At 34.3% G+C, this 18,381-nt stretch overlaps 1 protein-coding gene across 5 annotated transcripts in view; it reads left to right on the top strand.

Moving 5' to 3' along the window:
- Window positions 1–12,048, top strand: part of ROBO2 (roundabout guidance receptor 2) — a 581,315-nt gene extending 569,267 nt beyond the window's left edge. For 2 of the 5 annotated variants that reach the window (XM_055313851.1, XM_055313853.1), the window contains 3 exons: window positions 3,829–4,101; window positions 6,255–6,455; window positions 8,204–12,048. In XM_055313851.1, coding sequence (XP_055169826.1) covers window positions 3,829–4,101; window positions 6,255–6,455; window positions 8,204–8,205 — 476 coding nt within the window. In that variant the 3' untranslated portion in view covers window positions 8,206–12,048. The remainder of the gene's footprint in view (window positions 1–3,828; window positions 4,102–6,254; window positions 6,456–8,203) is intronic. The other 3 variants (XM_055313854.1, XM_055313855.1, XM_055313852.1) reach the window with 2 other exon arrangements.
- Window positions 12,049–18,381: the final 6,333 nt, after the last annotated feature.

The following is an 18,381-nucleotide window of genomic DNA, read 5'->3' as shown; positions in this document are numbered from 1 at the left end:
GGTGGCTCTCCTCTAAGTACTAATGTAAGGATATATGCTTTTTCAATATTGGGATACTGTTATTTTTAAAGTGAGACATTTATGGCTTCTGAGTGAAAGGGAAGACAAAATCGGGGTGATCACTTGGAAGGTTCTCTGGTCAGGCCTGCAAGTGGCACATATCACTTCTCATTTCATTGACAAGAGCACTGGCATATGACAGCAGACTAATGACTGGAGTGGGAAGGTAATATTTTCTTGTCTCTAGTAAGAGGAATTGGGAATGGTGTAAAACACGAGTTTCTGTCTCAAAGGTGATGCAAAAACCAACACACACACATCAAGGAATAAAGACTCTCCTAAGCAGACATTACTCAATGCAACTCTTCTGTTCCATTTGCATAAGATAAAGAATACTTTTTAAGACTAATTGACAAATGCTGCAGAATGAAGGCAGAGAAAGTAATTTTCTATCCATCAACCTTTTTTCCCTAGATCATCTCCTTCTGGTCTACTCTTCCCTCATTCCTAATGTCCTAGTTAGAGAAGAGACTCCTCTGCCACAAACTAGCTTGGCCGCAAACTAGCTCTGCCACAAAATAGCTTGGACCATTAAGCAAATTTCTTATTCATTAATCTATTCATTCAAATATTTAATAAGCATGTACCAAATGATGGGCAATGGAAACCAAATGGGTAAAATTCCCTTTTTTGCTCCCTCCTGGAGCTTATATTCTATTAAGGGAAGATAAAACCAACATAAATATATAAATGAAAATAAAAGTAAGATGGTGCTAAGTGTCATGGAGAAAAAAAAATAGGAAGGAATTTGAGAAATACCAAAATGGGGGGAGGTCTTTTATAAGGAGAGTCTGTCTCAGGGAAGACTTGACCAAGAAGATGAGAGTAGAGAAGACTAGAAGATTAAAAGAGAAAGAGCAGTGCTGTTACTGAGGAAAGGTCATTCCAGGACATGAGAACACCAAATGGAAGCCTGAAGCTTATTTACTAAAAAATAAAAGAAGCAGTGTGACTGAAGTAGAGAGAGCAGCAACAAAACAGAATATGAAGTTAGACAAATAAGTGAGAGCCAGCGATTGTAGGGCCTTAAGCTTCTATGAGGACATTAGCTCTTACTTTGAATAGGAAACCACTGAAGGGGTGCGTGTGTGCACACATGTGCGTGTATTTAAGGCAGAGGAGTATCATGATCTTACTTATGCTTGTCTCTTTAAAAAAAGCCACTCTAGCTGTTATGTCAAGATAGACTGTGCTTCTGTGTGGAAGCACGGAAACCTCATAAGTTGTAGAAATAATATAGGGAATAGATGTTAGAGGTTCCTGTCAAGGTTGAATCCATGGAAACAATGAGAAAGATTGAATTCTGGCTATAGCTTGGCAGAGCCCACAATTTGTTAATGAAATTAATACAGGCTATGAAGCGAGGAAGTCAAAGATTACTCCAAAGTTTTCATCAACTTGTAGAATGCAATCGCTACTAACTGAGATGATGAACCCTACAGAAGAAGCATATTTTGTAGGGGAAGGTCTAGGACTCAGTTTTGATATTCATATATGCAAACATCTAATGTGAACTCCTCAGTATGGATTTAGTCACATAAGTCTGGAGTTCATGGAAGGAGAGATCCCAGCCAGAGGTATTTGAGTTTTTGCCTTCTTCTTTTTTTTTTTTTTTAAACCTGAAAAAGAGGATAATAATGGCACATATTTCATTGGACTGTTGTGTGCCTGGCAATAGCAAATCCTCAGTAGGCCAATAAGAGACTCTTTAGTGAATCAATTTAGTTGAAATGGATCAACATGGAAATGAATAATAAATTTAAGTAAACATATTTGATTACATACTTTTATTTTTTGTCCACAGTCATTCTTAATCCCATCTTTTTTCCAGTTTGTTTATTTCATTGTGCATGCCATGTCTTTTCTTCTTAGACTACACAAACTCCAAGTATATTACTTAATTATATAGCCATATAATTTCAGGTTAAATTGAATAGTAATCAGAATTTTAGCTAGCATAAGCAGATGCCATTTTGGCCATTTAAAAATGAAGCTGCTTTGATGGAGAATAAAAACCAATGACCAGATATGTTATTTTCAAAGCAAATATAATAATTCTCCCCCTTCCCACTACTGACAGTCTTAAGTCCAAACACTCAAATGAAATAATTACTTTACATTTATAATAATACATACTGAAGGAAGTCAATATTGAATATAAAGGAAACACTAAACTCATTGGTGGATTATGCTACAAACAGATATCATAATATTGGATTAGCTTTTCATTTTGCAAGAAATGTTCCAAATGCAACTTTACTCTCCCAGATGAAAACGCTGTTCCCTTCGATAATTAGTAATTCATAATCTAACAAGAGGACATACATAAGAACTGGGAATGCTGCTTCAACATGGGAACTCCCAAAGCAGATGCAGAGGAGAGTATTATTGTCAATTCAATGAAGGACGATATCATTTTTCTCATTAAGAGAGTAGAAAGCTTCTTAACAAAGTCTTTAAAAAAAACGACCTAGTCTTCCTTAAGGAAGCTATCTTTTTTTCACAAGAAATTTATGCTTTTTTCCTTTTAAAATTCACCAACAGTATTATTAGAAATAAGGGCACACATACAACAACAGCATGGGAGACAATAGACTAATATTATATCCAATAGACCCTATTAATAATGTTAATATGTATTGCATATGACATTTGATTTTATAAACAAATAATATAATCATTGATATTCTAAAGGTGAACAGAGAAGGTCACAGTACTATGCCAGAAAAATTAGAAGATAATAATCCAAAAGAATATTTAGAATATTGAGGAGATTTCAAAATCCTCAACAAAGTAATTTTATGACTAGTATAATGGTATAAGTCATATAATAGAACTCATATATACTTAAAGATGAAAGAAGAGACTAAGATCACAGTTGAACACAATCAAAATATAATGGTGTCATGATGCAAACAGCTAATGAAAGGAAAATGAAAAGTTGGCTAAGCATCCAAACTTGATTTTTCTTGTATCTTATATTTAATTTCAAGAGCTTTTTGGCAAAGTTATCGATTCTACTACATCTCAGATTTTTGTGATGCATTGTCTAGTCTAGCAACAAGAAGCATATTCTATCTGTACTGTGAACATTGGTTATTACTTATTAAAATTAATACATTGGAAGATTATAATGTATTAGTTGTAACTCATTAGCTAACTCATGAAACGAAGAGCCAGAATTGGTTGTCAGGCAGAATGTTAATTGTGTTTAATAAATGTTAGCTTAACCCTTTGACTGTTGCTAAATGTATCACATACATGAGTAAAGGCAGTCATATGTTGCATATGATACGGCATATAGTTCTTAATTTCCCGAGGGCAACATTTCCTATGGAGAATGGCAGGACTGCTTTTACTCTTCCCAGGGCCTTTTTATTAACACAGCTGCTAGAACATCTAGTCATTTTGTGTCATGATAATTCTACTTTGGGGAGGTAGAGTTGAAAATGGATAAAATATGGAGAAAATATAAATTACCTTTTATACCTTGAACATTAGCCTCGATGTGCAACTGAAAACACTTTCCACATATAATAGTTGAAATCAGTCGATTTTATTTCAAAGACACTGTGATCAAAAGATAGCAAAGAGATCAATAATATGCATTTTAGATAGAAATAACTGAACTTTGCCCCCCATTCCCCCAGATTTCTTTTGCATGAGTGAGACCTTTAGGAGGGCAAGGGTTTTTTTCTTCATCTTGAATTAAAACCTGTATTTTTCATTAAATTTTAGTCCATTCTAAACATTATTCACAATTTTTAGATCTTCCACCACCACCAGATCCCCCTCCAGGTCAGGGTTTAAGGCAGCAAATAGGCCCGAGCCAGCATGCTGGTAACATGGAAAACTCAACAGAGAGAAAAGGAAGCTCTCTGGAGACACCACAAGCATCCAACATAGAAGACACAAAGAGCTCATTGGATTGTCCAGCTAGAACGTCCCTAGAGTGGCAGCGACAAACCCAAGAATGGATAAACTCCACAGAACGCCAAGAAGATATACGGAAAGCCCTACACAAACAAAGTGTTGGACCAGGTGTGTTCTACACAGTCCCAAGAAAGTGTGGACTTTTACCTTTTTTTTTTTTTTTTCCCCTACCAGGTATTTTAGAAATGGCAGTTGTTTAAAAGCATCTGGAAAAAAAGTTTGCCTTGAATCCCTGAAAAGTTGGGATTTCTCAGCAGAGCTCACCAACACACATCTTAAGGCTGATTCCCATGGGGATTTTCCCCTAACCTTTACATATGGGTCTTTGAGCTCAAGAGCTTACCACGCTTCACTTGTATTGTTCAGGAGACAGTTTGATTTTTTGCCATTTAATGTTTATGTGAAATGCTTTTAAGACCTCTAAATTTCATCTTAATGTCAATTTAATCTCTACTTTCAACCAGTTTCATTTTGACTGACGTAACTAGTCTTTTGAAAGAAGAACTCACTTCAGTCAAATCGTTGAATCCATTGAAATAACAAAATTGCGTGTAAATGCACACAAATATCTCAGGATAGAAAAGGTTAAACTGGGCCTGCACTTTCTCCAACTGGTTAAATTTAGTTGATTGTTAACACTTCATTGGGAAATATTCTTGTTTATAAATCAAGCTTCCTGAGCACTGTCACAAAATAAATTTCATCAGTTGTGGTTGGATTTTCTTTGGAAGGGGTAGTGGCTGTTGGGGCCTATTGCAGAAATACATTTTCTGGAACATTTCTTCTCATATCAGGATTCATTTTCGTTGAGTATTATTAGAACATGCACACTAACACACAGCAACATTTGAGTTTCTTTACACATTGATTTTTTTAAAGATTTATTTATTTATGATAGACATAGAGAGAGAGAGAGAGAGAGAGAGGCAGAGACACAGGAGAAAGGAGAAGCAGGCTCCATGCAGGGAGCCCGACGCGGGACTCGATCCCGGGACTCCAGGTTCACGCCCTAGGCCAAAGGCAGGCGCTAAACCGCTGAGCCACCCAAGGATACCCTACACATTGATTTTTTAATTTGGACTCAATCTTTTGTAGTTGTGTCCTCTACCCATGCATTTTCAATAATTATATGGTGTCACAACCTGGTGCTCAAGGTTTTAGAAAATGTAATATATTGAAGAGCCAAAATATGTCAAGTTTCTAATTTCTAGATGTAGTGAAGCATTTAGGAAGTTTACATTATTCAGACTGTGAGAGAAAAATCACGTGATCCTTGAGATTTCATAAAGACCATCTAAGAAGAGAAATAGTCATCACAGTAATAATAGCCCATACTCAGAAAGAAAGAAAAAAACTGAGGAAGTAGAGAAAAAGTAGAAGAAAGAAGGAAGGAAAAGAAAAAAAAAGTTTCAAAATATTAGGTATTTAATAATACACACCATGTTATTTGCAGAGAGTTGATACATAAAAATATGCATTTTCATTGATTATTATTTATTTATGAAATTGTGTATTTCTCTTTTGCTTTTAAGGAAATGCACAATCTAAAATAATGTGTTCCTATCCCCAGAAACAACAAAAATTTAAGAAGCTTTTTTTAACTAATTCATAGTTTTTTTTTAGTCTAAATTGATTGAGAGAACGTTGCTATAATTTAAAGTGAAACAAAAACCATGTTTCTCCAATCTTAATTGAAAAATTTAATTGGAGCTTTACTGAACTCCAGCAATGATGCTCAGAAATGCTTTTGTTAAACAATTGGTTCATTGTATGCAGATCTCTTTTATTAATGAATTTAAGTTTTGCAAATGATACATAACATTGTATTTTTGTCCTTAAATTTATTTATTTAAGATTTTGTTTATTTATTCATTTATTTATTTATCTGAGAGAGAGCATGAACAGGGGGAGGAGCAGAGGAAGAGGGAGAAGCAGACTTCCCACTGATCAGGGAGCCCCACACAGGGCTCGATTCCAGGACCCCAGGATCATGACCAGAGCTGAAGGCAGACCTTTAACCTACTGAGCCACCCAGGCACTTTTATCCCAAATTTCTCTTAATTTAATCTTGTTTCAGTTCCTATTATAGGAAATGTCTGCACATGGAAATTCTTTTAATATCTGAGTCTTATGAAACCTCTTATTTTTAATCTTACTAAAGCGTGAAATGGTAAAGTAGCCCATCTTGAACTTAATATTTAAAGTTGTTTGTTTTGCCTCCATGTTGCTGTTCAGCTTAGCACTTTGTATATCTTTTGCAGAGGAAACATTGGTGCCATACAGCAAGCCCAGTTTCCCATCTCCGGGAGGTCACAGCTCATCAGGAACAGCATCTTCTAAAGGATCCACTGGACCCAGGAAAGCCGAAGCGTTGAGGGGAAGTCACCAACGCAATGCCAGTGACCTTCTTGACATAGGATATATGGGCTCAAATAGTCAAGGACAGTTTACAGGTGAATTATGTAAGTGCTTTAGGATAGGACATTTAAAAGGTTTTGGTGATTCAGAATGAATACTGGGTTAATAATGTAGGAGAGGAAAAAGTTTTCTTGACCCTCTTACCCTGGTTGGGTCTGAAAATTAAACTGATAAAGACAGATTAACAGGAGAAAAGCCTACAAATGTTATCGAATTTTTACATGTCTATGGAGGACTTCATAAGAGCCTGAAGACCCAAAGAAGTGACCAGAGCAGAAAGCTTTTTAGGCAAAGAAATAATAAATTTGTGAAGATTTTATGAGACAGAAGGGTTTGGGTAGAAGTAGTCAATGGTTAAAGAAGTAACTAGGAAGATAAGGGTTAGTTTAACAAGGTTTGTTTGCACAGATTTCTTGGCCCCATAACTCCCTGTCTCTGGCAATAAGAATGTCTTCCTTCCTCTGGTAGAAGGAGGATAACTTTTCATGTGAGATTTTTATGACCTATTTCAGAGAAGAAAAGGAGGGGGGAGGAAGGAGGTCAGAGTGACCTTCCTGCTTCTATTGTTTCTCCGACTTTCAGCTTTAGATATTCAGTGTGCCCAGATGTCATATTTTGGGATAGCATGTACTGAACCTCATTAATAATATTGGTACAATAAACAAATTTCAGAATAGTAGCAGAAACCTTGCTTTGCTATGATAAAAGAATCAATTATGATTTTGAGCAGGTTCAGTCATAATGTAGACCATTGCTATTTACAGCCATCCATTAAATGAATATTTCTTCTATTTCAAGTATGATTTACACTATATGAAAATAGTTATGAAAATAATATGAAAATATTTAGGCAATTAATCTTAATATTTTTAAGTTAATTAAATATACTCTGTAATTTTCTTTGCCTTTTAAAGAACCTCAGGAATTCCTCAATACCTAGTTGCTCTTCATTTATTTATTTATTTTTAATTTAGGCAGTCAACCTCATAAAGTTAATCTTTCATTTTACTTAACTTGAAATACTTTGATTGTCGTCACATATTCAATAAATAAATCTCTTTTTGAATAAAGAGGGCAACCTTGATAATATAACTTAATCTATAAAAAATAAAATACCAGGTAATAAAGATAGCATGTCATAGTATGTCATAGTAAGAAGCATTGAATTCTTTGTATTAATTTTTTTAATGAAATTTACCAATTCCGTTATCCAATGTCAGAATTATATTTTCAGCTGCTTATTTGAATTCAAGTTAAAAGCACTGCTAAAGAAACCTGGGTTCCAGTCTTCTCAACCCAGGGCAAGTAAACTACCTTCCCAATCTAATTCCTTATCTAAAAAATTGCATTACTATTACGCTTACATCACAGACTAGGGGATGCCATGAAATAAGGAAAAGTAAAAGTACTTTCAAACTGTAAAGTCTTTATTGACTAGATTTAGCATTCTTGTTGTCTATTACTAATCTGATTATTATTAAGATATGTTTGTAATATTTAATTTGATTCATGACTATTTGGATTTTTTTTTATTTTTATTTTAGAGTAATTATAAACTCACAGGAAGTGCAGAGATAGCCCTACATGGATTTTAAACATCCAAATTTTACAATGTTTCTTTCTTTCCCTTCCCATAACTACATTTTCTAACTTTACACACTCACAAAATCTATCTGATGATGTTATATTCATTTATTATCTGTTTGCTTTGGTTTTTGTTATGCTGGTCAGGATAAAAGACTACTTAATTTCAATGCAAACTTATTTCTGATTTTTTTCAATCTCTTTGTAGAGTAACTGAGAGGAGACATGCAAAGCTGCTCTGAAGGACCACCAGGTCTGAACTCATGGAAGTGATGACATTAAACAGTGCAATGAACAATTTCTTTATTTATGTACTATTAAAAGAACTGTAAATGCAATGTAAAGACACACAGCCACACATATCCCACAGATATTTTACTTGTGTTCTTCTCTTAAGTACACCACCCACCTTAACTCTTTCTTGTCAGGAGTATATAAAAAAGAAAGAAAACAAAACTCGCCCTCCAGGAAGAAAAGGATTTTCCTCTGTATATAATTTCTTTTGTGCATTGCTATGCAAGCTCACTCTTTTTAGCTCTGTTCATACTATTGTCTGTTTTTATTGGTCTGTTGTACTATATGTGAATTAATAGGCTGTGGTGCCATATATTAACTTTTAATTGTGTAACTTTTATGTTTAAATTTTGCACTGCAATTTTATTTGGTGATAAGCACAAATCTCTACTCCTCGTGACATGAAGAACAAGACTGAATGTGAAGGGAGTCTCTGTACTGTAAGCTAGGCTGGATATGCTGGTTGGAACCAATCACGTTGGATGGTTTGCAGTTGGGGTGTAGGAATAGGAAGATGCAAGGAACAGTAGAGTTGGCGAAGTCTTCTTTGAATATCAGGGACTGAGTCAATAAAAAGAAAAGCAGAAAGGTGGCTTTTACTGTTGACAAAAAGCAGGGGTCAAAGAAAGAAATTTAAGTCTTAAGGCTAAATAGGCATTGCAATAAACAGGTAGCAAAGATGTACTAAACTTGCTTTAAAAAAAAGGAAATTAAGATTATATGTAGAATCAACTTTATCTGTCATTGTAATTGACCGATCTGAGAATTATAACAAGCAAAAGGAAATTAAGGTGTTTCCAAAGAGCTGTGTTTATATTACAGTTTTTAAAAAAAACATTTTCTGAATTACCATAATTAATCTCTCCAACTCATTAAGTCAGAATATAATATGAAGTTCCCCAAGGAAACAAACAAAATGAACTGTAGAATATCTTGCAAATAGTTAAAGAGGCAATTTGTTATTAGGACATACTCGGGCTGCTTCCAAATGCAAAAACTCTATTGCAACATCTTGTTTCATCTTTCCAATACATGTACAGTACCCACTAGAGGATAGAGCTGCATCAGTTAAATTTATGACTTTTGAAAATTAATGCAGTCTATAGACAATTTTGTGTTTTATTTGATTAAGAAGTGAAGTTTATGCCACCAAATGTATAACCAAATTGTAAGTGCTTAAAAAGCAGTGCTCAGAGTATGTTCAGTTCACAGTAAGTAGATTTATTGGAATAAACATTTTATGGTACATTCTCAGAAATTGGCTGCCAACTAAAATATGTTTGACCCATTTTGAGTGAGTAAATTGGAAAGAAAATTTAAAAGGACAAAAATGCATGTTTATATACTTTTTAAATAAAACCAAACCTCATTAAGTGGACATTCATAACAGTGTCCTGCCTCATTTGTTTTCACGACTTTGAGAGCAAGAAATTCCTGAAAATCGGTCATGAATGGTCAAAATGAATATGACTTTGAAATGTATGTCAGCCACCATACATGTACAGTCAATCAAGTAGAAGAGAACTTCCCTGAAATTTCCACCTGTGACATTTTTCCATGTGCTGCCTACACAACTGTAAATTCTATTCTAGTTATACTTTCTCATGTTTTTCCTATGATGTGTTCAGTAGTTGGTACTTTGAAAAATATTCAATGTAATGATTAGAATCAGTTATAAAATATGGGACCCACTTGAATGACAATGACAATTCATACTCCATGCACGATTGACTTAGTCACCAATTCAATATCATGTTATTATAGCAAAGGAATAGTATATAATTCATGTTTTCTATCTTTTTTGTTCCCTGAGACTGCTTCAACACAGGCAAGAGAGGAGAAGTTTAATGGTCTTTATGAGCCCCAACACCTTCTTGGTGCCATAGAGTTCATTTCTTTGCAGAAGAGAAAACATAGTTGGAGACACACTAATTAAAGGCTTTATCAACTTTCTACCACCAGTGCCTGAATTTTAATGCAGTTTGATCTCTCTGGGTGAGATTTTGGAGGGAAGATAAAAAGTTCCTATGAAGAGCAAATATGTACTCTTCATAACTGCAAGATGTGAGGAATTTAATTTTTATTTATGTAGTTCTCTATTTTGCCTCTTTCTATTTAAAAGCAAACAAAGTTTTATTCATTTGTGTTCCCTCTTTATGCTTGTCTGTAACCCACTTTAGATTAAAGCTTTAATTCATTACATTTATTACACATAGATCTTGATCCCTAGTGTGACTAATAAACCAAGACTTCAATGTAGAGTATGTGTATGAAAGTGACTTCTGGAATAATACAGGACATAGCATCATACCTTCCCGATCATTTTCAGTCTATAAAACTTAACTGTTTTGGTTAGATTTTGGCAATGCTTATAGTTACTTGAAATGTGCTAAAAGAGCATTCCACATTCCCTGTTAAATCGAGTTTTATATAAATTAGTAAAATCTTGCACCCAGTGTATCATTCTCACACAGATACAGAGCAAGATACAATGCTGTAGCTATCCAAATGAATTCAGGAATCTTATCAAAAAATCAAAAGCTTTTGTCAACTTACATCAGAATGTCATTAGAAGAATACAAACATGTATAAGACCTACTGTATTTTTTTTTCCTTTTGTAAAATGAAGGTGATTAGAAATTCACTGAGCTCACTCTTCTGCAGGTCTAAATAAGATCTGTGTAACTTGTCAGAAGGCAATCTGGATGGGAGAGAATGTAAACTTATCTTGCACTCACAGGCAATGCTATTGTGCAGTCAAGCCCCAGACAACACAGCTCCATTCTCAACATGCAAAGTCTCCACTGGGGAAAAGCCAATCAGTGCCCCAACTCAGGTATGCCTCAGTGTGTGTAGGCAGAGCAGCCCCACCCCTTCCCAGATCTCTTCATGTCATATTTAAAGTGGGGTAGTACAAGGGCTTGAAAACAATTGATCCCTTCACAGGAGTTGAACCCAGTTCAAGGGAACATGTAAGAAAATCAAGACCAACATTTAAGGTGTCATATCAAAGGGAAGTGAAAACTTGCAAGTAGACTTGCTCTAAGTAACAAAACAGATAAAACGGTGTTCTATGGTCATAGTTTATTGCTCTGGGTATTTAAAGATATCTTCAATGGGATTCAAGTGGAAAGTTTGTATGATCTTGGATAGAATACCTCCAAATTTCTATTCAACAAATTTATGTAAATTGTCCATCAATAACATAATTATAATAATATCAGTGAGCTCTAAACTGCGGTTTATCTTTGCCACTGGAAAGTGATTGTGTGTCAGTATTAAAGATATGCAGAACCATGACATTCACTAATTTGTACATCTGCTTCTGTACATTGTATTTATAAAGTTACATGACGAGAATTGGTGTAAAGCAATGTCTTTCCACATTATCTTAGAGATGAAGTTACTTTTACTTTGCTTCTCTATAATGTGTACTTCAATTGAAATCCCATACCTTTTTTTCATTGAAATTCAATTTACTAATTTTTCTTATCTCATGATTTTCAAAAGCATTTATTGTGACTTTAAGGTGTTGCAAGATAAGGGATTTTGTGGCCGTGGGTAGACTTTTTATACTTTGTTTTATAGATGGACTTTTTTTTAACTAGTCTGTTTAAGTCACCAAACAGCGTCCAAAATCTTAATGTGTTTCATTTGATGTTGTTAGATCAGAAAAGAAATTGGCATAAAATTGGTTAATAGTATTGTCAAAGAATTGTGTATTGTGTACTCACTGGGAAAAAATAAAATATATTCACATTTCAAATTTGTAAAAAAGCCATTTATGTAAAACAGACTTGCCTGGGGAAAAATCAAAAACAGACCATTCTGTCACTTTTGCAACTCTACATTAATATTTTGTGACCAAATGCATAATCTTATTTTCTCAATTAATAATGGATTGGGCAGTGGGTGGTGGATAGAAATTGGCATTGACTTATAGTAGTCACTATACTAATGACACTGATGAATATAAAAAGCATTTGAAATTATAGATCCCACTCTATAAGCCTTACTTTTCATATCTGATCTTCCCCACAACATAAAGACCTTCAGATAGATAGAATACAAACTTCGCATCTACAAAACTACTTTAAAAATTATTCTCGAAGTATAGATAAGTATGAGAATTGGAAGAAAGTGTGTATTTCTTTTTTTTTTAAGATTTTATTTATTTATTCATGAGACACACACACACACACACACAGAGGGAGAGAGGGGGAGAGAGAGAGAGAGAGAGGCAGAGACACAGGCAGAGAGAGAAACAGGCTCCATGCAGGGAGCCCGACGTGGGACTCGATCCCCCACGTCCAAGTTCACACCCGGTGCTGAAGGCGGTCCTACACTGCCGGGCCACCGGGGCTGCCCGAAAGTATATATTTCTTAATTGCCTTAGGATAACTAATGATAACTTTCTAGGATGATGGATGTTGAAAAGTGATATTAAGGACAGGATAGAAAAGAGGAATTCCCTATTTTATTGTACCTCATGAATATTTCATTCTTTTTCACTAAGTACAATTACAGGATCAAATTATTGCTAAAATAAAAGAAGTTCATGTATTCTTTAAGATAATATAGTAATAGTAAAAATGAAATAAAACTGAGCTCTGAAAGATTATATTAAAAAGATTTTTAAAGCACAATGTAAGTCGAAAATAAACTTAAGAGTTTCATGTAATTTATATTAATAGGAAAATAAAATGCTATTAGAAGAATTACAAATAATGTATTAATGTAATAGAATGGCATAATATGTGTGATTAAAGACAAACATATCAGTTACCAATATGGTAAATAGTAGGAATTATAAAACAATCATTGTTTTATTGAATTTGGGTTCATTAAAGAAACACCTACAAATGAAAAAGTGCAAAATTATTGGAAAGATTTATAAAATAATACACTATGCTCTCTTGATTATTACATATTAGCTCTATAAAAGATCTATCAGTGTTGCAGGAAAGCATTTTAACAAGATATAACATTTAGTGCCCTCATGTGAAAGTGCATTTTATAATTTACAAAGAGAAGATTGCCCAAGTTCATGCTAAATTTCACTTCATAACAGAGATGTGAAATAAAACTTCAGTAACTAGCAAAGCCAGTTGCAAGAATTTACAAGAAAAGCCAGGTAGAAAAACTTACTAGGACGGGAATATAGCATGCTGTCTCAAAAAGTTCTCAAGGGCTCTTTCATTTCGATGAATTTAGTGGAGTCTTAGTTTTAGTTTTCAACCTCAGAGAGAATTTGCTTCAGGTCCAGAGAAGGAATTTGGTATAAGAGATGGTTGCAAAGCTGTCAAGAACCCTAGAGACAGATACAGGAAAATTATAAGGCTATATGTGATCTGCCTTTGTATCTTCCAGCTCTGGCAGCAGTCAAGCTACAAGACATATATTCAGTCATCTTGGCATTTAGACAGGGGAAGGCACTTGTGTTTGTGATTCAAAGACAGTGACCTTGGGTGCAGGTCCATGTCCATGATAGGGAATTTTCAGGTCACTGTAACTGCCCTCAGAACATTACAACGTAGCACCATTTGCCTATTAAATGCTTTGATGTATGCAGCTTCTATGTAGTAGACAACTTTTTTTGGACAATTTTTACACAGTGTTTCTTTAGACAACATTTCTGAATAATTTGTTTCTGACAAATGTTTTGTTTTTTGTTTTGTTTATTTATTTATTCATTCGTTTTTCAAGCAAGTACTGAAATATTGTGCTGTTATACAGAAGTTAAAAGAGAAATACCTTTTGCTTTCGTAAATAGATGAGTATCTTCTTTTAGTATGGCCCTGATCTTTGGGAAAGTCTCTTTTTGATGAATGTTTTTGAGCTAAGAGGAAAGAGGTAATGAGCAAGGCTTCCAAATACATTTGCAAGCAATAAAATCTGCATTAGTTTCATTCATACTCCCTCACCATATCATATTGTCCATATTCTAGTCTTCCTCAAAATAGTCTGGAATTTTAATGGGTATTTTGGAAATAAAAAAGAAAACAATGGGTGAACATGTAAAGAGATTTCAAATTTGCTCAAAATTTTTTTTAAAGATTTTTATTTTTTTTTTACTCATGAGAGACACAGAAAGAGAGGCAGAGACATAGGCAGAGGGAAAAGCAGCAGGCTCCCCTCTGGGAACCCAAAGCGGGACTTAATCCCAGAACCCCAGGATCATGACTTGAGCCAAAGGCAGATTCTCAACCACTGAACCACCCAGGTGCCCCAAATTTGCTCAAATTTAATATGACATAAAACCCTTTGTCCTGAGGCATCTTATGGAACTAGTACTTTGTGACACCCACTTTGAGAAACATCATTCTGTCCCTAGGCTCTATATTTGTGACCCCAAAAGACCCTTGCTGTGGTTTTGCCTTTTTCTTGCTGTAGTTTTTTAAAGTCACTATCAACTCATGAGAAAGAAATGTGCGAATCTCAGGTATTCTGTGGAAATAAAAAAGAAAAGATGTTCAGTGACAAATTGCGTGTATCCTTCCCACTTATGACAGACTTTAAGTACTTAATTGAGATCAGTGCTCACCACTTGAGCAATAGGAACGATTGCATTATGTTCTTCAGCTTTTCCACAATCCTTTTGTATACCATTAAGTCTCCAAATCATTATACTAAAACTAAAGCAGGTAAATACACTCATTGTCTCTCCCTGCCCAAATCCCAACTCTCACAAAAGTATGATTTATTCACTTTTGAGACCACTTCATGATTACTGTGAAGTTCCACTTCAAATGAAAGTTTGCTAAAAATAATAAAAAATAAGAAAATTAACAAAAAAATTGTAGCTCACACAAAATTTAGGGAGAGAAGACTTAATGATTTCTTGGTAAGAGAATATAGAACTAAGTCTTGGTGGAAGGCAAAATGCAGTGAATTAGTAATGATGAAAATCAGTGTACATAGAAGAGATAAATATAAAAATACAAAAGAGAAATTGAGGATTACCATTATATGAACTTTCACTGGCATTGAATATAAAAGAATATAAGAGAAATTAATGTGGAGTGGGGGAGTTAGAATTTAAATTCACTTAATTAATTTTGAGATGGTAGATGAATGCAATCAATAGATTAAAATGTCCCAACATAGGTGATTTGAGAATAATTGCCTATGGTAATGATTATTCTAATAAAAAGGATGGAATAGACAAATGGAAGCAGCCTTTCAAAAAAGACATAAATGGAGAGTAGCATTCAGCTTAAGAAGAAGGATTAAAAAATTTCAATAAATGTGCAAGCATTTCTTGTGCAAGTAATTATCTATTAAGGATTAAGCCTTGTTTTCATTAATGTTGATGATATTAATTTTTTCTGAATGTTTTCCTGGCATTTAAGGTATTCTACACTATACCTAAAATGTATAACACAAACACCCATATACATATGATGATAAATTTAAAGAGCTATGTGTGCTAAATATTTAATACCATATAATTCTTACTAAAATCATTTGAATAGTTATTATTTAAAAGGTTAAAATATATAATGATTATAAGAACTGTTTTCATCAATGAATCTGAAGTGGAAAGATATTTTGAATCTGTTCTAATAACAAGCCAAATAAAAAGAATCATAATGCTTAAAATATATTATATAGCTAAAAAGATTCCTACTATCTGTAGGAAATTCACATATCCATGCATGTAGACACGTATACATATACACATATGCACATGCACACATACATATATATACATATATAAATAATTTCAAATCAATAGAATCTAAGGTATGATGAATAGATTCATAGACTATGGAAAAGAGACACTAAGAATGATTATCAGGGTCAAAACAGACATTCCAGACAGAATAATGCTTCCAATAATTTCTATTTCTCTAGACATATTATGTATGTACTTATATGTATGTATTCATATAATGTACATTTATGTTTATATATGCACTTATATTTGCATATATGTGTATGCATGCTCATTTTATATATATTTATATGTATACATATACTGTACACATATACAAATATGTATTATGTACATCACATACATATAATATGTTCATATGTACATATGAATAAATGGATATTTTGTTCTTCAAATAACCAAATATTTTTAAATTAATAAATAAATATTGTATACACAGGATTTTGCTTGGCACAGTATAGCAAGGCCTGGCAGCAATAAATCGTACAATCTCATTATGAACTATTTGGAGGCAATATAAAGCATAGAGTGAACTGTATTAGAAATAGAGAGTGGGGGCACCTGGGTGGCTCAGTCAGTTCAGTGTCTGCCTTCAGCTAGGGTCATGATCATGAAGTAGTGAGACTGAGTCCCGCATTGGGCTTCTTGCTCAGCTGGAAGCCTGCTTCTCCCTCTGCTTCAGCCTACTGTGTGCTCTTGTTCTCTCTCTCTGTCAAACAAATAAAATCTTTAAAGAAAAAAAAAAACAAATAGAAAGTGAAGCAAATCATGTATGATTGTGAGTGTTTCAGAAATCAATTTCAGGAGTTGACAGGAGGGAGTACAGAGGTTTGGTGTGGGCAGATTTCAGTGATACAAAGTGTTGAGTCAAGGAAAGGATTGGTAGAAGACAGCCTGGAGGAGGGAAAGTACACATGATACAGTCTCTAGTCCACAGGAAACCTCAATCTGATCAAAGAACCAGTGAACTGAGCCAACATTTCCAATTTAGTGGAATCCAAGATATGCTAAATGCATGCAGCATGTTACTGTGACGTATGGAAGGTGGGTGCTTAATTCCGACTCTAAGAGTTAAGATAGGCATTCCAGAATGAAGAATGCCTCAAACAGTCTCTATTCCTCCCAGACAAAGAAGATAAATGTGAGGGCTTGCTTTCCCTGTGCAAAAGCATGGGGACTTGAGATGCTATAGCATAGTAAATATAGAATAATAAATGGCAAGTGCAATAGTCAATGGTACAGAATGTTTGGAAAATAACAATAGGACAAGACTGGAATGAAAAGGGGTAGAGTAAGAATGCCTAGGCTTAGTGAAGACCTGAGGGAACACAAATAGTCTTCTATGCCAACTTGACAAGCTTCCTTCTTCACTCTGGGGAGGTACCCATCTCACCCTCATAGGAGACTTATGCTTTTGTAAATGGAAAAATTCAATGCTATCTCCAGATTTTATGTATCCAAACTAGCCGGGCATGTGGTAAGTTTCCCAATAAAGAGTGCTATATATAAGCCAAAATCTACAAGCTAAATAAATATCATAATTACAATAGAGTGTGAAATATTCCCACTTAGAAAGTGTATAGTTTCATGGAAACAATAACAGGAAATACCAGACACAAGCAGAATGAGACCAATTATGATTAATACAATACAACCCCAAGTGGGGCAGAGCGACTTTCCACACATGTGCAATTGAATGCAGCAGAGCCAAACCAGACCCCAGGGCTCAAATAGGAACTTCATTAGGGAAAATTAAGAACAATACACAATGCTGATAAATCTTGCAACAATAATCTGCCTGAGGACAACCACAAAAGAAGCACAAACAAATAAAACTATATCCTGCAAAGAATACATGAATGAAAACAGGATAATAATGTGCAATAAAAATTAGTAGGGAAAAATGGATTTGAAAGCAAATCTTGGTCTTTCTCTCTTTCCTCCCTCCCATTCTGCCTTCTCCCAGGATCCTAATGAGTTGTTGGCGATCTCTTCTTAAAGACTAACTACAGAAAAGCTTAGAAACATGAAAAATAATTAGAGCATAAGACTAAGTATGGATAATTATGAAATGGTAAAATATAATTAATCATCCATTCCCTGCAAATGTCTCTTCTAAAATAACTCCATAGTTTTAAAACACACAAGAACTTTAATCTTGTAATACCCACACACATTCATAAACATACACATAGAAACATCATGTAAAGCTACATGCTGACAAAATAAACTTGCTGTAAGACTTAGGGGCAGTATTCAACGTACTCTTGAACTTGAGTTTGCTAGATTAGCTCCCCAGGCATAAACTATATACCTGCTCCACACTTTGATATCTTTCCCTAGTTATAGCTTGTCATCAGGGATTTCAATTTTTCCATGTTTGAATTTAGTGCTATTAGAGATGATTTTTTTCC

The sequence above is a fragment of the Nyctereutes procyonoides genome, unplaced genomic scaffold (assembly GCF_905146905.1).
Source record: "Nyctereutes procyonoides isolate TBG_1078 unplaced genomic scaffold, NYPRO_anot_genome, whole genome shotgun sequence".
Lineage (NCBI taxonomy): Eukaryota > Metazoa > Chordata > Mammalia > Carnivora > Canidae > Nyctereutes > Nyctereutes procyonoides.
The sequence above is the reverse complement of the archived record's forward strand: the minus strand, read 5'-3'. Positions and strand labels throughout refer to the sequence as shown.